Source organism: Lampetra planeri, chromosome 22, assembly GCF_965212315.1.
Source record: "Lampetra planeri chromosome 22, kcLamPlan1.2.h2, whole genome shotgun sequence".
NCBI lineage: Eukaryota > Metazoa > Chordata > Hyperoartia > Petromyzontiformes > Petromyzontidae > Lampetra > Lampetra planeri.
The window spans coordinates 5,648,060-5,669,150 of NC_136128.1; the positions used below are offsets into that span (position 1 = coordinate 5,648,060).

A 21,091-nucleotide genomic window follows, 5' to 3' on the forward strand; every position below is an offset into this window, starting at 1 on the left:
CAATGACACTGCCCTCAAAGGAAAACAAATAAAATCGGTAAACGTTTCGAGCGATGGTCCTTCTTTATAGCACGCAAGCATCGTCGTGGTGAGATTCCACATAGACTAACATCTGTCCTTGCCCAGTGCAGAGGGAATTGCCCCAAAGCGTTATCCGATACCAGATGCTCGAGATTAGACATTTCCCAAAGTAAGACGGCACCCCAATAACTATGCCCCAGTCACTAAAACTTTACTAACCATGTCATGGACAGAGATCCTCCTGTGAAAGCCAACAAGGCACACGAGGGGGTGGGTGGCCAGCACCACGCCCGGCCGCTTTTGTCTCCCCAGTGATGTTTACACACCACGCACCAGGTACTCATTTGAGGCTGAGTCGACCTATCCGTGCACCCCGTACACACGCGCTGACGTTTACCGTATAAGACGCAACCACAAGTGTTTTTAAATTTCAAATCTACACGGTGGTGGTGGGTATGGTTGTGCACATGGTGGTGGGGTGGTTGTGGAAATAGTGGTGGTGTGGTTGTGGACATAGTGGTGTGGTTGTGGACATGGTGGTGGTATTGTGGTGGTGTGGTTGTGCACATGGTGGTGGGGTGTTTGTGGACATGGTGGTGGGGTGGTTGTGGACATGGTGGTGGGGTGGTTGTGGACATGGTTGTGGACATAGTGGTGGGGTGGTTGTGGACATGGTAGTGTGGTTGTGGACATGGTGGTGGGGTGGTTGTACACATGGTGGTGGACATGGTTGTGGACATGGTGGTGGTATTGTGGTGGTGTGGTTGTGGACATGGTGGTGGTGTGGTTGTGGACATAGTGGTGGGGTAGTTGTGGACATGGTGGTGGTCTGGTTGTATTGTGGTGGTGGTGTAGTGGTTGTGGACATGGTGGTGGTGTAGGTTTACGCCTCTCACACTCAACACGACGGCGAGGCACACACGAGAGGCCGCGTGACGTCACCGCGGGTGCCTCGCGGTGTATCCGGCGGCCATGTTACGTGGGGAGGGCCCGCGCGCTTAACGCGGCAGGCGGCGGCTATGGATCAGCCGATAACTCCACGGACTTAGCCCGCACCGCCAACGATTTAAAACAAAGCCCGAAACGTTCCTCGGGCATCAATTCGCTTTCTTCCTCCGCTCGCAGTGGCGCACGAGTAACAACACCCAGTTTCTAAGCGAGCGTGAAGCGCCGAATCATGTCAAGTGGTAAGGGTGGCGCAGTTGTTGAAGCCTCCTCCTCACGCAGCATGGCGGCTGTGGTTGGCTTCAGAGTGAGGGTGGAGGTGGTGGTGGTGGGTGGCGTTCACTGTCACTCGTGAGTCGACTTCGTGGTCGAGGTGGTGGAGGAGGAGGAGGACCATGGCCACATCGTCTCTGCTCAGGGTCGTGCTGTGCTCCTCCAGGCTCGCGGGACGCGGCCGCTCTCTGTCCGCCACCGTAAGCGGCGTTGTCGGCTGCGTGCGGTGCGTTTAGGGTCAGATCGTGACAGAAACGCTGTCGATTGATGCCCTAAATGTAAAGAATACGCGTCTAACATACATGTCAACCCCTTTATCAGCGCCCTACTTTGTTGCAGAACAATTCTTGTGGCTGTTGTTGTTTGACTTGCATCCCACTGGGATTTGTGCACACATCGTTGGTGTACAGTGTTTTTTGTGGAATATTTTGCTGTCTTTTCTTGGACTTTCTGTTTGCACATAGTCACATATTCACCTTAACATGTTTTCTTGTTCATGTTTTTTGTTTGTTGCGGTTGCACCCGATTCAAGAGCCGAATGGCTCACAGGGCTCTACCTAATAAATGAACTTGAACTTGAAACCTCATTGGTCGCCCCGTGCCTCTTATAAACCTCAACGTTTATTCGCCGTAGGGACGTGGAAACTCAATTTCCCTGTACAGGAACACGGGAAAGCCGTATGGGTTGTGACAGGTACGGTGTAATGGGCGACGTTTCGGTCCATGGCCCTTTGTAGTACAGAGATCGACTTGTCTTTCCTTTCAAGGGCAGTGTTATTCACGAGCACGTTTGTGTGTTCGCACAATCGTGGCTTTGTAACGATGTAATCGATGCCTCTGTGTTTGACGCGAATCTATTCCGATAGTTTACTGTATTTTGACCATACTTCACCTTGATGGTCAGCGTGGATTGGCGAAGGAGACGTGGCGGGGGGGGGGTGCATAGAAGTACAGTACAATGATGGATGTTGCTGCACTGACCTCTTGCTGCCCATCATGTAGCCTATAACAACCGACTATGCATTGGTATTTGGTGATATGCACAAGCACAGACAACCAAAAACTCTCACCACATTCGTCGGTAACATTGACCTTCTGGGGAAGATTATGTAAGTCGACATTATCAACAATTGCCTTTCATAGCACGTAAAGAGTGGTGCTTTCCTGTCCTCAATTTTCATTTCAAGGTTATCTAAGGGACTGACAATTGAACCTCATGGCGGTACCCCGGGGTACAATATCACAATGTCCGTGATGCAGTCATTTGTAGTTATTTTGTTTTATTTTTCTACCTACGTGACTTTACCGAAAGAACCAAAGAGTATGCATTTTTAGTCTGTTGATGGTCGGCGATGCGGCAATCGACTCATCTCGACGAGATGTACACGATGCACTATTCAAAATTGAAATTTTCGATAACGGATTTTGTCATGCTGATGTTTGGCGTTTAGACATCGCGGAGTGTGGCACTGATTTCGGATTGATTGGTACCCCAGTCGCGGAGTTAAGTACACCCCTGGAAAAAATAGTGTCCCAGAAATAAAGTATTTGATTGCCTCGGCTATTTTTTGTATTGTTTGGTACCCCGAGGTGCCGCCATAAGGATCAATTGTTTACAATTCCTGAACCTTGCAAGCAGAGTGGAGAAATGCACTTTTTAATATTAGTGCTTCGTTTATGCCTTTGGTATTCAATTTTGCATCTCGAAGTACGTTATCGTAACACTAATCCAATTTGAAACGACAATTGAGCCCAGGAATGCATCACTAAGTGGGTCATGTATAAACTTTTATTAGGAAACATAAAAAATCATTTAACACGTATCCATAATAGAGGTTTTTTGGGTTAGATCACGTAAATGTGTCATTAAAACCCGCCACCACCAGACACAGCCAACTAGTAAGCGTTGTCACGTAAACAGAACATGGCAATTCGTCACTAGTACAGCACACAGGTGTGTTGGAGAGGCAAGCCACAACATTTACAATCGGAGTACGACGTTTCGCCAGTAATTACAACTAGCTTCATCAGGTGACAGCCACATTTGTGCTGTATGAGTGACGAATTGGCATGTTCTGTTTAAGTGACAACCCTTACGAGTTGGCTGTGTCGGGTGGTGGTAGTTTTGAACGACACATATTTACGTGATCTAACCCAAAAAACCTCTTATGGATGAAACAATCCTACCAGGCCGAATTGTATGAAGTGCAGTCTCTAACTCTTATCCGCTCTTATGTGCTATGCAGAAGCGCCATTGCCCGAAACGTCAGCTATGATATACTTTTCCTTCTCAGGCAGTGCTATTGATGAATATGTTGAGTGTGTGGTACATGGTGGTCGGCCACGATGCTTAGCTTCTAAGACCGAATGAGATTGGGCACATTCTGGGTGATTTGGTCCGAGGCATACAAATTTCAGAGTAATTTTAATGTGGAAACAATACACATTCCCATCATGAAAATTATCCAGCATTTGGTTATGAAATGCAGTCCTGAAATAATCTTTCCAAGCCGTGATGTCTCTTACGATAGACATTCCACAGCACTTGGCGCCAAATAATTTCAGAACTGTCTTTATCACCAATATAATAATGGTAACTTGTATTTTCGAATTTACTACTCCCTTGCAAAGCCAAGAAGCAAAGGTAGTAAGCCATATGGGTTTTCATTTATGTAAAGTTTTATAAATGAATGAATAAGGTCATAGCCATATGACAACATTGCGAATGAGCAACTGCAAAGATAGACTTTGTAAGCCCTGCACAGTCCACTATTGACATTTTGAAAACTCTTCACAGTTGTGGACATGGAATGTTGTGGATTAGGCTGGACTAACCATATTACAAGCACTCGAGTTACTCCTATACGTGAATAATGACCTATACATCTCGTGGCTTTTGGTGAACTTTCTGTGTTATTTCAGGGGGCGGTGGCCATCAGTGGGTTGCCCAACCGGGTTAAGATTGTCGAAGTAGGTCCGCGTGATGGACTACAGAACGAGAAGGTATGCACTTATTTGAGACGTGTGACTGCAAATTGTTTACATTTAATGGGATGCTGCAAGGTGTAAATATGTCGTAAATAAACATGTGCTTCCTATTTCTAAACAAATGAGCCAATTTTTTTTTGTGGCTGTTCAGGATTTTGTTACTGTCGGCTTTTGGCTAACCATCGAACAAAGACGGTCACTGCATCGCACACTTTCAGATGCGCTTCTGCGGCCGTCTGGAACGCTCTTCCGATATTAGGAAGCCACTGGAGCGATGCACTTTTAAATCTAAATTGAAAACGAATTTCTTTAGAACTGCTTTTTGTGTTTAGTTTGTCCTTGTTACAACATTCAAAAGATTAATGTATACGTTCGCCACGCCTTAAATCTGTTATGCTTGCTTTGGTGTGCTCCATTTCAGACTGTGGTGCCGACAGCTGTGAAGATTGAGCTGATTGAGCGTCTGGCTGAGGCAGGCTGCCCTGTGGTGGAGGCCACCAGCTTTGTTTCACCTAAATGGGTTCCGCAGGTCTGTAGAAACACGGTCCCGATGGCACTGGAATTAATGATTCATAACCGTATTCTTTCGCAGTCCTTCTATTCACATTGCATTTGATCAATATATATATATTTATTCATTTTGGAGCACTTAGGAAGTAAGAAGAAAAAGATTTGAAAGTAACATTTGGGAATGCCAGGAGGGATGTTGGGAATATATCGGAAAGAAAAGGAGGCAGAATGAAGAAGTTAGAGTCTCAGCATGGATTACTTGTATTCTTGAGAGGGGTAAGGAAGGCTACATTGAGATGGTTTGGGCTTGTGCTGGGCAGAAGGAATATTGGGAGACTGAGCTGGAGACGGAATGATGCGTTGGAACAAGATGTGAGGACACTGGATGTAAGTAGAGATGAGGCACGTGGAGAAAGAAAATCCAATAGTCTAACCCCATGCAGTAACTGGATGGCTTATAAGTGTTATGAATTTTGGAAAGCTAACTTTTACCCGATGTTAAGGTACTTTTATAATAATTTAATCAGTTGTGTTGCCAGAAAAAAGGGGAAAATTATTATATTATTATATTTTGGTACTGGCAAATGAGGTCTAATGATGTAGATGCTTACCCCGAGCCCTCATTACTTTGATAGTGCATTGTCTTTGAGCTGTACGCCTTTTGACGTCCTCTAATCTAGCACCAATTGAGACGAGGCTCAAAAGAAAGCCGTCTCTGGTGTGGACCAATCAGTTTCAAGGACAATGCATATATTATCAGAGCGTGTTTTTTGTTTGCATTTTGACCACAAGTATTGTGGTTAATGCACACATGATTCCTTGTAAAAAGGTTTCAGTTTTGTTGCCAGAAAAAATGGGAAAACCCTATTATAATATTTTGGTACTGGCAAAGGTGGTCTAATGCAGTAGTAGCTAGTTTTGCACAGAACTTCAACATTATCTATCGAAAGCCTACGTGTTAAACAGGGCTAAATACACATTCACGTAATTAAAACAATGTTTTGAATCCACTGCTGGATCATATGTTTTTGACCACGCTGGTCAGAATAATTGGATCGATTCAGACACCATTTGTCACTGACATTAGCTGTGTGCAACAACGCCACGACACATGTGAGTGAATATAATTAACTTTGGGGCCTGTGGCTTAAGGTTAGTTGACAAATGCCCTCACCATGGGAGTGTGGCCGATTTTCATGTAACTAGAATTCGCCCGTCGCCCTCACTGACTTTCATCCCACTGTGATTTTTGCACACAGCGATGAAATACGGCGTTTTTTCTGGAAGACTTTGCTGTTTTTTCCAGGATTTTTCTGTTGCGGGTAGTTATTTTAAGATGTTTCTTGTTCATGTTTTGTTGCGGTTGCACCCGAGTCAAGAGCCGCATGGCTCACAGGGTTCTACCTAATAAATGAAACTTAAACTGATGTCCCCCCCTCCACCAATGTGTGCAGATACTACTGATGATTGTATGTAGGGTGTGTAGGCATATATGCCTACACTGTTCTTTTTGGGGGGGGGAGTTAATTTTTTTTTTAGCGAGGGGGGGGGGGGCGACAATTTCTTAAAACCTGTTGGATCAAACTTTTTACCCCCACTTCTAGGGGGGGGGGTCCACTTTCTATAACTTTTTGATGCAGGCCTTCTGAAAGGCTCTTATAATTTGTTGACAGATTAACGGAACACCAGGCTTTTATAATAGTTTTCCAAAAAATCGGGCGGCATTGTGGCATAGTGGTAACACTTATGCCTTTCAGCAAGACGTGCCTGGGTTCATCTCCTTACTCAGTTGCCTTTCTGTGGGAGTTAGTATATTCTGTCCCTGTTCTTATTGGTTTCCTTTGGTTTCTCTGGAATTATCCCATAGCTTAAATAAGTAATATAAAAAAAAAAAATTTAAACACGCTTTTATAAAATGTTCTAGTAATGGCAGAACTCCATGACTCCAAGAAGTGGCCCTGAAGTTTGCCATAACGTAAGGGACCGTGGCCAATTACAGCCAACATCAGTTGACCGTGGACAATTAGACACAAGCCGAAACATTACATGTAAAAAGAATGTTTAAAAATATATTAATTTTATTTTTTATGACGGAATATAGTATTGTCATCAGTATGACATAAGTATACCAAGTTTGCAGTCGATACCACATTGGGAAGTGGGTTAAAATTGAATTACACGATTTGAGGATACGACAACAACAACAGACAGAGTGAGTTAAAAGAAAGCGTGTAAAAACAAATCCATGCAATGTAACTGTTAATGGGCAAACATGGCGATATAAAAAAAATACTTGCAAATGACTCAACTGGGAGTACACTTCGTAACACTAGCAAGAATCATGAGACTTATTGAAATAAAAATAATAACATAAAAATGAAAAAAATAATGAAGTGTTTTAATTGCACTGTGTGTTGACAGATGGCCGATCACGTGGAAGTAATGACCGGCATTCGGAAGCTGCCCGGAGTGAGCTACCCAGTTCTCACCCCCAACCTTAAGGGATTTCAGGCTGCTGTGAGTTCACCTCCCTATATTAACATATTTCAATCGGTGGCATTGATAGTGCAGGTGACATTTCACATGTTCCATGGTGGTATTGTGTAAAGTAACATTGTATAATGCCACCAGTCTCACATGACAGCATGTTTTATACGATTGACATTCGATTCTCAAACCCCCATCGCTGTGGCATTAGTGCCTAAAATGTTGAAAAACACTGTCCCATAGAATTCTGAAAAAGTAGCAACCTCATTTAATTTCATTTTTAAACAGTTTTTAATACATGTTTACATTTGTCATGATTTGAAACATTTTTTGTTAAAATTACGGTTTATGTTTATTGTTAATATGTGCTGAATATTTAATTGTATCCACAATTTAAAAATGAAATAATAGTCATATTTAGATGTTTCTTGATTTGGATAGTAATATAAAAAAGATATTCTAACTATTGTTGAAATTAATTCACAGCCTGGATGAATATTGTGTTCTGATAGAAGCATTTCATGGAGAGTCATAACAAAAGTTGATTATCTAAATTTGGAAACTACATGTAACATGCTTTACTATAACGCAAATACATTGTGATTATTCGATAACAACACTTCAAAATGCAGTCGGGTCTTTGAAAGTGATGTGACAGTTTATTTCCAATCGTGTGACAGTGAACAAATTATACGTGAAATGTATTTCAATTACATTCATAAATTAGTTGATCAGCAGGTCACAATGTGTGGGTATCCCCACCTTTTACAAGACTTGGCCAGCATGGAAGAATAGGTCAGATTATCCTCCAGACAGGGCTCTCCAAAGTTCAAGTGGAGAATCTGCCAGCAGTGAAATGAGTAAGCAATTGCAGCGCTGTGCCTTTATCTTTTTATTTAATAAATCTGGAAATGAACAAGATGCACAACAATCAATACACATGAGGTGACATGGATGAACGTAAGACCCTTGGTGTTCACAGGTGAAGGCTGGGGCCACCGAGGTGGCCATATTCGGGGCAGCTTCAGAGTCCTTCAGCCAGAAGAACATCAACTGCTCCATCGCCGAGAGCCTGCAACGCTTCGAGGAGGTGGCACGTGCGGCACAGGATGCCAACATCCCCGTCCGAGGGTACAGACTGCAGCTGAGATGGCATTGAGCTTCATTTAGACGGCAGAAGATGTGGTTCTTATTGATGACGTAGTAGAGCAGGGATGCCTTGTTGAAGGCACGGTTTGTAAGTTCATGCCATCCTACTGTACACAGATTTAATTGATGAGGCTCTGCTTTTTGATATCTTTTCATGGAAAAAATGGGACTAATAATAGCCCAGTAGCTGTGCGGTAGCATTTGCCACACTGCTTTAGTTTAACCGATTGGTTCCACATTGTGTGCTGTCAGCACACATCAGGGTACCCAGTATTATACCAATGAGACGTTTTTATTTGAACCAGTACAACGTTTTCTTGCTTAATATAAATGCTGGACATTTTGTGTTCTGGAAGATCCAGTAGCTGATAAGTGATCTGTAATTATTTACTTTTATAAATTTTGTGCAGCATAGTCTGTACACGTGATCGACTATTTTTACTTTTTTAATAGTTTTTAACCAATTTGTGAACATTTCAAACATTGACAATGATTGTGTGTGTTTTTTCCTTTAGGTATGTGTCCTGTGTTGTAGGCTGTCCTTATGAAGGAAAAATATATCCAGCCAAAGTAGCGGAGGTGAGTTGAGTCACTGATGCTGCCCTAACAACCACCAGTGTCCTGTAATATTGTTGAGCTAATCGCTGTCAATCAATCCACGTGCACCACAAGAGTCGTAATGGTCAAACGCTGTCCTTCCCCCTGCTCAGGTGGCCAAGCGCCTGTACGGGATGGGCTGCTACGAGATCTCTCTGGGGGACACGATCGGTGTGGGCACACCGGGCAGCATGCGCGAAATGTTGCGCGCTGTGAGCCGCGAGGTGCCAATGAGCGCGCTGGCAGTGCACTGCCATGACACCTATGGGCAGGCACTCGCGAATATCCTCATCGCCCTGCAGGTGAGATCCGACACCTCATCTGTAACTCCCAGTAATTGCTGCCAGTGTGCTTGCAAAAAAAACTAAAGGCAAGCTGATGAGTTCTTGTTCAAAGGAGCATTAAGAAGGCGGTGCTCATCTCCTGTTTACAGCCCTGTGGTGGAAATTCCACAGTTCATAGGACATCCGCTGTTTCGTACCTCGAATTAGCACGGTTGGCTACGTACGGTGCAAAAGAAGTTCAACATACTTACAAACACTGTTAACGTCCCTACAAAGTGGAACTCATTTTTTATCATGCCTGGAAGGATGATGGGCTAATACACACACATTGTGTGTGTATTACTTGTCATGAGTGTTTACAGGGGTCATAATTATCCTTGTGTGTTGTATTTAATTATATACTGAGAAGTGTCCGGTTGGCTCAAAGGTCAGAGCGCTGAGCTGACACCATTGAGACGGTGGGTTGGAATCCGGGCAGTTGTCTGTAATTAAAAACAGGTTTTCAGTGTAGTGATTTGACAGTCTTTGACTGGTCACCAATAAATGCAGGGTGGGTGGGAAAGTGCTGCCCCCTCGTGATACCAAGAGGTCACTTAGATTTCAGAGGCAGTTCTGTGATCTCTGCTTCAACGGACTGTTCTCTACTGAGCGATGATACACTGCAAAGGTTTCGAGTGGATTTTTTTAATATCAATGCCGATGGCACTATTGGAATACAATTGTGGAAAAACACGCAAAGGTATTAAGTATGTTAGGTGATAAATAAGCAGATGTTCATCTCTACATCCGCTTATTGGATTTCCAAGTGATTATTATATCGCGCCATTTATTTAAAAACGAGAACTCTTGACCAGTTTTGACTTTCTTGGTCTCATTCAGCAGAGTAAGGCTTGGTGAGAGCTTTCAAATACGTATAGAGAGGTGCATGATGGGAATTACACCGAGAGATAGAAAAATTAATACGTGGGTCAGAGAACATCCACAAAGATGCCATGACTAAATAGGCGTACTTAGGCTTGGCCAGGATGCATCAATAGAAGGGATTGCTGATGGACAAGGTTGGTAAAGCAATGGTAACCAAAGGAGGGAACACCTGAGAAGATAATCATTATGGAGGTGGGGTGATGAGAGAAGTATATGTGTGGGAGGGAAATGGATTGTGGGATCCTTATGTTTACCTTTCACATTTTCCCCAGGTTTCCCCGACATATGAATAAATAAAAAACATTGTCGCTATTGGCTCGAACCACATTTAAGGAAGTAAAACAACTAGCTCTGTCTTGTAGATACATACCTAGCTAGGCTGAGTGTCCCAGGCTATCCCAACATAGGCTAGAATCTTTGTTCATGAGAACATTTTACCTTGACATCGTTGGTTCAAACACTCAAGCAAGAGTGAGCTCTAGTGACATCAGACAATGATTCTAGCTTGTGTTGGACAGCCTAGGACACACAGCCTTGATTACACTTCTCCAAGATATGATCAATAGTATTTGTTTTTTGGTTTGCCTTACCTACCACACTTGCTTTCACTGCATGGTGGCATGCCACCCTGCAATGAACTGCAAAGGTCATACCCTATCATTAGTAAAAACATTCTAAAAAAGAATAATGCTCAGATTTTTTTCTGCTAAGTTTAAAAAATAAATCTGTTATCAATTACAGATATTTTGGCCACGTGGGGAATGGCACCGTACCAAACAGGCCCAATTGAGCCCCTGATCAAGATAAAGTAACTCGTATGAAATGTTTCATTTAGCCTCACTTAGAAGTTAATTATCCACACTGAGAGGGCACTGACAAGTCGTCCATTAAAGCAGGTTCACGATAAAATGTTTTGCAAGTTTAAGAAATACATTGCAATACACTTAATGATGCCATATTGAGTAACGTTTCTGCACAGATGTTTGGGTTAGTAGCGCACATTGAAAAGTTACACATGATCATTGGTTTGTATTGCACGCATGTCCCATGTGCTACTAGTTGTAATGCAACCTCCTGCCCTTGCACTTCTTTAAAGTATTACTTAGATTCTACCTTTAGGTTTTAAAATGGCTTATTCCAATTCTAACGTTTTTTTAAAAATAGAACAACCTGATGGGTGCTATGAATTGAACCACTACACCAATATATTTGTGGGAGTGGTATTAAACTATATCGTTTCCTTTGCACGTTAAAGCAGTGGGGTGCTGTTCTTTTAAATGTCTTGGGCACTTTTGTTCCTTTACTGCACCGTTGCTTAATGTTCCAGAAGGGTTTTTGGCACGTGTGCAGCATGCGTGTATGTACAAACCTTGTTTCTGATGTTATCACATCTATAAATGGATTATTTTAATTGGTTTTATGTGTACATTCTAATCGAAGAAACTAATTTTGCGTTAAACAATTTACCTCCTTAAAAGAGCAAAGAAATGTTTTAAAGTACTGAATACTTTTTACCATTTTACTTAATTTGTAGTGTGTATGTTTATATAATCTATTATCAGCTGCATTGCTAAAAAAAGTAAATCAATCTATTATGTTTAACTTCTGCATGTGGCTTTTTGGAAATTTCGTTTATTATTTTTAGCTTTGAATTCAATTAAGCTTAAATTGGATCAAGGGGCTTTTTGTTACACGAGAGTAATATTTTGGCAGAAAAGTACCTGTTCCAGTCCATGAATAGTGCAAGATTAAAGGACGCTGTGCTAAATTAATGACGGCAAATTGACGTCCGGTGGAGAGAAAATATTTGGAGAAGAAAATCGTGGTAGCACAAAAACGTGTTTGTGTCTTACATATTTATTTATTTCAGAAAGTTCTCCCCCGCCCCCACCCCATTCCCTAAAGAGGTGAGGGTTCAAATGGCTCCTTTTATAGCAAGTGCATTGAATAAATGTACTCTGAGTCTCTTGAAACGGGTTTTATTTGCTCTAAACGATAATTTGCGGATGAACAAAGACGTTTTACAAATTATCTGCAATCCTGTAATGAAAATTATCTGATGACAGTGTAGCTTTCCTAGTATTCAAGACATAAAAGTCTGCACTCACTGCAAAGTTAATATGACAAGCACACGTATAAGATTTTGTGAGAGCATGCATCATTTTAGTTTCAATTTGCAGTCCTTTGTGATTGATGAGGGCCCTCCACAAGCGGTTTGGGGCATGGAGGTTGTTTGGCCTTACTTCACACTGTTCGGTGTAAAACAGTGCGCTAACAACCGTGTTACTGCTCCACCCCACTCCTTACATCAACAAGCTGTGATATACAATAAATCTCCTCTTTCTACGACCGTATTACCCGCTACTTATATTATCCACGACACCAAAAGTATGAAAAATCCTATTTATCTGCACCCTGTTTTTCCTATAATCCGCCATTATCTGATTTTTTTTCCCCATCCTGGATTGGAGAATTGATTTCTGTTCGCAGTTTGTTCTTGGATAAGTGGAATTCTATCCATCCTATAGTCTGTGGTGATCCTTCACAGTGTTCATCTATAGGCGAGTTCAAATCGTGCTATCTCCATTATATTTAAGGATAATAGGAATCTATCGACAAATGTATATACTACTTTCCCTGTACTGTGTGTTGTGTGCGCTCACATGAATGCACGTGCGCACCATTCACATTACACAGACGTCGCACACGCTGTGTTTTAAAAAAGCACATGCCCTATTTGCATGCCTCTAGTCACATTGTGGTAAACGTCATCCCTGCATTATGTGCACTCCCGAGTAACTATGCATTCATTCATGCAATGATGTATTTATCCATTCATTCATTCATTTATATGTCCATCCATATTTTCAATGCATGTTTTCATCAGTCTATCATTTAATTAATACAGACATTAATGAATTACCATACATCTACCCTGAAAACTGGCTGCATGTTTGCACAATGCATTTGAATGCAGGCACACAAGTAAGGGGGTAGAGGGGGGGGCAGAGATATTATCAGTGGAGATATCAGTCAATAACTTTGGATTAAGGTCACCCTTAAATCCCCCTTTGTCGTGAAGGGAGATTAAGGGTGACCAAGGCCTAATACACAGGGCAGCATACACGCAATAGAGAGGCAGGAGCCTGTAGTGTTCGTCCGAGCCGCAGTGGGCATACGGACTGCACGCATCGCACAGGCAGCACATTACAAGCAGCGATGGCTGGCTATCGAACGAAGACGGTCACTGCATTGCGTGCTTTTCAGATGTGCTTCTGCGGCCGTCTGGAACACTCTTCCTTCCGATGTTAAGAAGCCGCTGAGCTATGCACTTTTAAATCTAGATTCCAAACTCAATTCTTTAGAAATGCTTGTTGTATTTAAGTTTGTCCTTCCCCTGTACCTCTAATTAGCACGTTTGGCTACATATGTTGCGAAAAAGAGTTCAACATACATCTCTACAGCAACAACGATTACGCTGCCCTCTCAAAACACACTACTACCATTGCATTATTGTACTACCGTTTCAACATGTGACAGCAAGACAGCTTTACAACAGCTACTGAAATGCTTTTCCTAACATTCATCCATGGGTTTTGCCCGGCCCCATTTTTCCAGCCATTCACTTACAGGATTTATGTTCTTATTATTATTATCTGCTGATGTTTGTTAGATACGAGCTAATTGGCAAATTAATCTTATCCACGTTTATCCGTGAAATTTTTTGCAACTAAGTGGATTCATTTCACAGATGACCCTGTGGATAATGGGGTCTCTAAGTTTACCTCCCACTTCTACACGTTTTCACTGGAGTTCTGCTGCAGTGTGATTTTTACCAACAAGATTTATTTCCAACATTGTCAATATTTTCTGCGATGTATTTCCAAATACACGACTTAAAAAAAATAGCTCATATACAGGAAGGTACTGGTTTTTAGATTCCAAAGCCAAGTAAAAAAAAAGTATTAATTATTTACTTATGATAGAATGGCACGTCGTATTTTTGTAAGAATTTTAATGCTTCAATTTAAATATTTTCAAGAGTTCAATGTGGCACTAGCTTATTAGTTACACAGAGGTGAAGCGCACGAGCCTAACTTACATCCCATAAAGTCCACGTCTGCACGACAATTAGTGGAGGAAATTAATATCTGGCCCAGCACAGACTACCATTAATCAACAGTGAGTTATGTTAACTTCGCATTGATCACCCTGTAGCATTTGACACCAAACTTTTTCGTGTTTGGCAACTTTGCGTTTGCTTCAACGTTTTCTTTTATTGCAAAACATAGTGCATTCTTGATTTGGAGCTTTCGTGACTGCAGGAATTACTTTTTGAAAGAAAAATAAATTAAATAATAGCACACGACGTTTCAATTGCAACACAAGCAATCACCATCAGGTACGAATGAATGAGAAAACAAACCTAGTAAACTTAGAAATATAATGCAATACAACACAGAGAGTCGGCTAACATAACCAGGTAGGGTGTTGACTGTTATGTTAGCCGACTCTCTGTGTTGTATTGCATTATATTTCATTCGCACCTGATGATGATTGCTTGTGTTGCAATCGAAACGTCGTATGCTATTATTTAATTTATTTTTCTTTCTACGTGACTTTACCGAAAGAACCAAAGAGTACAAAGTGCATTATTGACTGGCCCAACCCATTGGGGGATAAAGGCTGTAAAACAAATTGCAATGCTTAAAGCGCATTACAGGCCTAATGGTAGGGTGAGGCATGAGGTAAATCGGACAAGTATTACAATAAGCTGGTGTTGACTACATGGTGGTGCTCAATTGCCACACACCAGTCCGATCTGCCAAGTTCACCGAGGGGTATGGAGTGCAGCAGTGTAAACCTATCTGTCCGACATGCATTTGGATGTATCCGTAATGTAATAATCGCACCATAGAACATGGCATGTAACTGTAAAAAACAACATCATTTCATGCGAAGTGAGGGGAGAAGAAAGAAAACTAGTGTGGCTTAACGATGCAGAATCACCCCCCCCCCCTGCGTAGAATCGCTGAAGCAGCTGTTTCTTCCCGTGCTGGAATCTGATGCTGGCTTGCCTGGTGTCCCTATAGAATAGCGAGAGCCAATGGGATCGTGCCGTTTCATGCCGTCCCCCAGGAAGCTTGGCCCAATTCCACCAGTCACGTTGTTGCCCTGCAATCTCAAAGGAAGTTTTCTGCAGAGGTTAGGAAATGGGTCTGGGAACTTAATGTCCTTTTTCTTTTCTTCCTGCCACCACCTATTTATCCCCCACAACTTCGTGAGTAAGGGGCAGCAGGCACCTTGTTTTTGAGCAGATGGTATGGGGTGAAGGGCACCATTGTGTTAAGCGTGTTAAATGAGTGGTGTGTGTGTGAGTGCAGGGCACCATTGTGTTAAGTGTGTTAAATTAGTGGTGTGTGAAAGTATGTGCGCCAAGCGTGCCACAAGCGCCGTGGTGACATCACCGCCACTTAGTGGCGGACGGTAGTTGTTGTTGAATGTATGTGAAAGTGTGCATCTGTATGTATAAACTAGCAGTATAGTTATGTTGGATTGGTTTGTGTGTAAATATCAGTATATACTTCTGTGTAGAAACTCACAGTAGGTTATGCTAAAGGCACAAATATAAGGCCAAGTGCAAAGCAATTTAAAATATTTGAAGATACCAATCACCTGTAAAGTTGTAATGTCTATGCAGTAAAAATAATGTAATAAAGAGGAGGGAGAGTGCAATAGACTATTTATTAAGTAGTGTAGAGACTGGTGTGGAATTAATGGTGCCTAACTTACAATAGTGCATGTAATATTGGCACAAACCATAATTTAAAAAAAATATATAATACTATAGAAGATATATTGGCAGTCATTTGCCGTGTTTCAGGCCCACAATAGTTTTGTGAGTCACAGAACCACTGTAATGGTCTCCTGTATACTATAGTTTTAATTTAATGTTACTATAGTCACTTCCTACCCATAATGACTGCTGGCCAACCACTGCATTATGTCATTCGCTTGGCTAAAGAGCAGGAAAATCCATATAAACATAACAAATAAAGTCAGTTTTATCAAATTCATATTCTTCCACTAATTGGGAGGCTTGTTTTTTTTATTCGGAAATTTGGCAGTCCTCTTTCTGCACTTAATATACGTTTAAATCCGATATGAAAATTAATTGCGATATGTCAGAGCAGTCAATGCCCATATATATTTTAATGTGTTCGCTGACGTGGCAGAAACGTACAAAACAATAGATTGATTAATGAAGAGACTGACTTTAGGTGCCCTCTAAAATACCATTCGGCACCAGTTGCGTATTGTTTCTGAAATAAAATCCTCTGGTGGCCTGACGAGCTTGCGGCAATGCACAAACATTCCATTTAAAGCTCAATTCCCAAAGGTGAGCGATCATAAAAAAAATGTAATTTAACAGTTTCCTCACAAGTTTTTAATCCCAGCGATGGGCTTGGCTCGTATCCAATGCCCACCCAGTAACTTAAAACAATGTAAATACCATGATTTATGTCATTAATCGCTTTGAGAGCACGAGAAATGGGAGGAAGCTTTCCACCATTTTTTTTTGCAAAATACAACAAACCAGCAGAACAAGATGCACTTATAACTCAAGAAAAGGTGCTATTACCCATATACATTTGAAACTGTTTTAATTATAATGCCACTTTCTTAAATGGAATTCTATATGAATAATTTCTAAACTAAACGACCTGGCTACAAATGATGCCTCGACGAAGTGGCTTGTCATATGGAAATTTATAGCAGCCAAATACTCTGAATAGCATGTTTATAAATGTGGCAGGAACAAACCAGACGCCCTGGAGAAAAATATTTTTGTCCCTTTCATCTCCGATTTTATTTTTAAATGACAACCTGAGATGTATTTTTTCATGATGCTGTTCTTTCTATGCTTAGTTTTATTTTAGAATTTTGCCTCATATTGCCCATGGGCCTGGAGCTTGTTTACCGGCTCCTTAAGATGTCTCGGCGTGACATTAATGTCCCATGTTTTAATCATGCAGGTTGGTGACAGTAGTCTGGAATTATACTCTGTCAAGTCAAATTAGTTTTTTAAAGTTATTTGGTCATATAAAGTGTTTTTTGCAACAGTGCAGTCGCAGTCAATCTCATAACAAGAGGCCCTGTTTTTCTCTCTTGTTGGATGGGTGGGATTTAATTTAAAACGGGTGGTTAATTTGGCCACTGCACAGAACAGAACGCGTAGGTGGCTGTTTAAGCCTGCAAAATGAGAACGACTAGAAATCTGTGCAGCCATTTTTGCCTTGGCATGACTCATTTATTGATAATGCCTTTCGTCCAATCACTGATGGATGAAATCCCTGCACCTTCAAAATTTCGGCATTAAAGGATGACCGTTTGCAATGGAATACACGTGTCTTGTGGCTGTGATGGTACTAACATACATAACTGCAATTTGGCTGAAGGTGTCTCTTGCCCTTCTGTGTAAGAAGTGCCACTTTCTTGGCTTCTACATAGTTACGCTCCCCTTGTTGGTTTATATAACAACAGCTGCTTTCAGACAGGAAATGGTTGGTTTTGCATGGGGTCCAACATTCCTTTTGCGCACAGCTGTGTTTCGCAGCGTGTCTGTTTTATGCATTTTGAAAACCCATTTAATGGACAAGTGTAGGATGAATGTGCACTCGTAACATAACAAGTACATGTGGCTGTGCTGGCATGTCTGTAGAGGAGCCGTAAAAAACACTTAAACCGTTAAATGATCGCATGCCTTCTGCAACCCAGAACACATTTAACTGTGAACTCGAAACTCTGTGTGCTTCGATAACACGGCTGATGCATATTTATTAGCAAAGTAAGAGGTTCATGTTCAATTTAGCGTTGTATGTGAGTGGAGATCATTAAAGTAATTATCAGGTATCTATAGACTAGTATTTTTCCAGAACGATACATACACATCTTTGTGCCCATTTTTATCAGAAAACTTAATTTTCCTTTTGGGACGCTTTTCTAATTGTCTCTCTAATAATACATATTTACAAATATTTGATGTCAGATTTACTATCATGACGCTTGTTTTAAGCATCATTGGATTATATTATTGTTGTTTTCATGGCTGATGCTTATAAAACATAAAGCATTCTCAACCAACCTTTCTTGTTGATAACCAAAAACTCATGAATCTATAATGGTACATTACAACGATTTAAATGGTGATTTGCTTCAGAGTTTGGTGGATAACGGACAGCTGCACCCCTTGAGTGTTAATGTGCAGCCTCCTTCTTGCAAAATTCTTGCCAAGCTTTGGTTGTTGCTGCCCCCTTTTGTTACACAACATACATTGCCCTCGGTTCATCGCAATGTCTCATTAAGAATATTCCATGGTACCAGCCCAACTGCTTTTTCCAGTCTCTCATTACCATTATGCATAAACGGGTGTCAAATGTTTTACGAAGAACAATGACATATCCTGAACCGAATGTGTCCATTTGACATTTTGATGGAATTTTTTTGCGTTCTTCAAAAACTCAGCGTTTCGCTCAACTTCAAAAGGTGCTCAAATGGGCCTGCAGAAAAAAAACTCCATGAAGTTAAGCGTCGAGCCGTTCCAGCAACCACAAACCCGAAATCCCAGAGCCTTGTTAACGTTTTCCTTCCTTTTTTTGCGGTGATCCTGCAGCTGGTGTGATCATCTGGGTAATTGCTAACATGTGGCGAGCTTTTAATACACACTTCCCTCGCTCTCCGTAAAAAAAAAGAGAAGAAAAGTTAAAATGTCTGCGACCACTACATCATTTGGAAACATATTTCCCTTGATGCAATTAGGGTTCAAAGGGCAAGCATTGCTTCGCCTTTACCAATGTGGAGAGACAGGTTGGGAGGGTGGGGGTTGTAGGTCTCGTGTAACTTCACATTTCAACATCAAAAGCCTTAATATGACCATCTGTTGATTCTTATCGATGAAAGGGGATGCATCGTTGTAAAGAGAGGCGTGAATCAGCCACCTTTTAAATGTAGGGCCTCAAATGGGTTTCTGAACAGTCTTGCGTTTGAAAATTGAGCATTGAAAGTGACAGCAGAGTTTTAACGTGTGGGCGAAGCAGTGAATGGTGCCGGCTTTATTGCCATGTGTTCCCAAACCTTGTAATGCATGCAGAGTATTTCTAAAATAAAGAAATAAAATCGCCTTTTATATTTCCCATACACTTTGACGAGACAAGTAACTGTGAACATATTTTACAAGTTACACTTTTTGTGGTGATGAGCAATGCAATTTTTGCACCAAATTTACATTGAGTAGTGCCCTGACCTTTGAACCACCCAGCCATCTCTTATGTGTAGTGGTGATACGCGCTGGGTGTATATGTCGTGTGCCAGCACGTATGTACGGGTGTGTGTGTGGTGACGCGCGCTGACGGGGAGGAGCAGGCGTCAGTGCGCGGGTGGGGGTAGTGCTGCTGATTGGCTGTGTGCCGGTGACGCGCCCAGAGGGAGTGATCGGGTAGCAGCGCGGTGTGATTGGTCGGGGAGTGGAAACACGCGCTGAGCGGAACCGGATCGTAGGGATAGCGCGTGGGGATTGGGTAACTGAGGAGCGGTGCCGACGTTGAGGTCCGCATCCGCTCCGTCTCCCGGGAAGAAGGGGTATATAAGGTGATGCACAGAGGAGCAGGGGCAGAAGTGGAACCATCTAAGAAAGGAAGACGAAGGTGCAGAGATAGAGCCCGGAGAGGAGAGTAATGGAGAGTAATGGAGAGTAGAGGAGAGTAAGGTATAAGTGTGTAGCCAGCGAGAGAGAACGGTCTACACGAGCTGAGTAATGTATAGTGTGTAGCCAGCGAGAGAGAACGGTCTACACGAGCTGAGTAATGTATAGTGTGTAGCCAGCGAGAGAGAACGGTCTACACGAGCTGAGTAATGTATAGTGTGTAGCCAGCGAGAGAGAACGGTCTACACGAGCTGAGTAATGTATAGTGTGTAGCCAGCGAGAGAGAACGGTCTACACGAGCTGAGTAATGTATAGTGTGTAGCCAGCGAGAGAGAACGGTCTACACGAGCCGAGTATGCATACGGTGTAGCCAGAGAGAGAGGAAGGTCTACACGAGCCGAGTATGCATACGGTGTAGCCAGAGAGAGAGATGCAAAGTCTACACGAGGCGAGTGGAGAGTGTAGCAGAGGCGCAGAGTCTACACGAGGCGAGAGAGGAGTGTAGCCGAGGCGCGGAGTCTACACGAGGCACAGAGAGCCGGCAGCACAGAATCCAGAGTCAAGAGAAGCGCATTGTGAAGAAGAGAGGCCACGCGTTGTATTGTTACAAGTCAAGATTTAATAAAAGAAGTGTGTTCCCGTCAAGGAGTTTCCTGCCGTCATTTTCCAATACTTCATCTGGCGTCAGAAGTGAAACGGGCTTCCAAGTATGGAGACGAGGAAGACCCGTAGGACCCACGGGATTGACCGCGAGGAAGACCTGGACGACTCGGGGCCGCTGGTGGCGGGGGGTGAGGAAGAGGACTTGCCCACGCTGCAGGGTCCGTCGACGGTGCCGGCCGAGCGACCGGGGACAGACGCCGGGCTTCGTGAGGCGCACTCCCGACTGGCGGAGCTGCTGCTCGCCGCCGCGTCCATCTTGGCGGAGATCAGCTCGTCGGGAGGAGCGGGGACGGTGGGGGACATTTTACAAGGTCGCCCCGCAGATTCCCGCCAAAACGAATGGGGGATTCCCGCCATTGCGCCTGGGCCTACTTTTGGCGGGAACGGCGAGCGCCACGTGGTGGTGGGTTCCCAAGCGCGCGCATCGACGTCATCAGCGCGCGAGGGGGTCCGCCATCTTACATCTGCTGCTGGAGCCGCCATCTTAGACACCGACGGACAGGCGGAGAGGAACCACGAGGCGGATGACTTCATTTTTCAGCAGCGC

General features: G+C 42.8%; 1 protein-coding gene across 2 annotated transcripts in view; it reads left to right on the forward strand.

The window, feature by feature from the left end:
• The first annotated feature begins 1,258 nt into the window (after nucleotides 1–1,258).
• Nucleotides 1,259–21,091, forward strand: part of LOC144724945 (hydroxymethylglutaryl-CoA lyase, mitochondrial-like) — a 32,213-nt gene continuing 12,380 nt past the window's right edge. The window contains exons 1-7 of one of the 2 annotated variants that reach the window (XM_078604276.1): nucleotides 1,259–1,439; nucleotides 4,162–4,242; nucleotides 4,649–4,756; nucleotides 7,159–7,254; nucleotides 8,207–8,355; nucleotides 8,889–8,952; nucleotides 9,084–9,272. In XM_078604276.1, coding sequence (XP_078460402.1) covers nucleotides 1,362–1,439; nucleotides 4,162–4,242; nucleotides 4,649–4,756; nucleotides 7,159–7,254; nucleotides 8,207–8,355; nucleotides 8,889–8,952; nucleotides 9,084–9,272 — 765 coding nt within the window. In that variant the 5' untranslated portion in view covers nucleotides 1,259–1,361. Of the gene's footprint in view, nucleotides 1,466–4,161; nucleotides 4,243–4,648; nucleotides 4,757–7,158; nucleotides 7,255–8,206; nucleotides 8,356–8,888; nucleotides 8,953–9,083; nucleotides 9,273–21,091 lie in introns of both variants that reach the window. The other variant, XM_078604277.1, reaches the window with a different exon arrangement.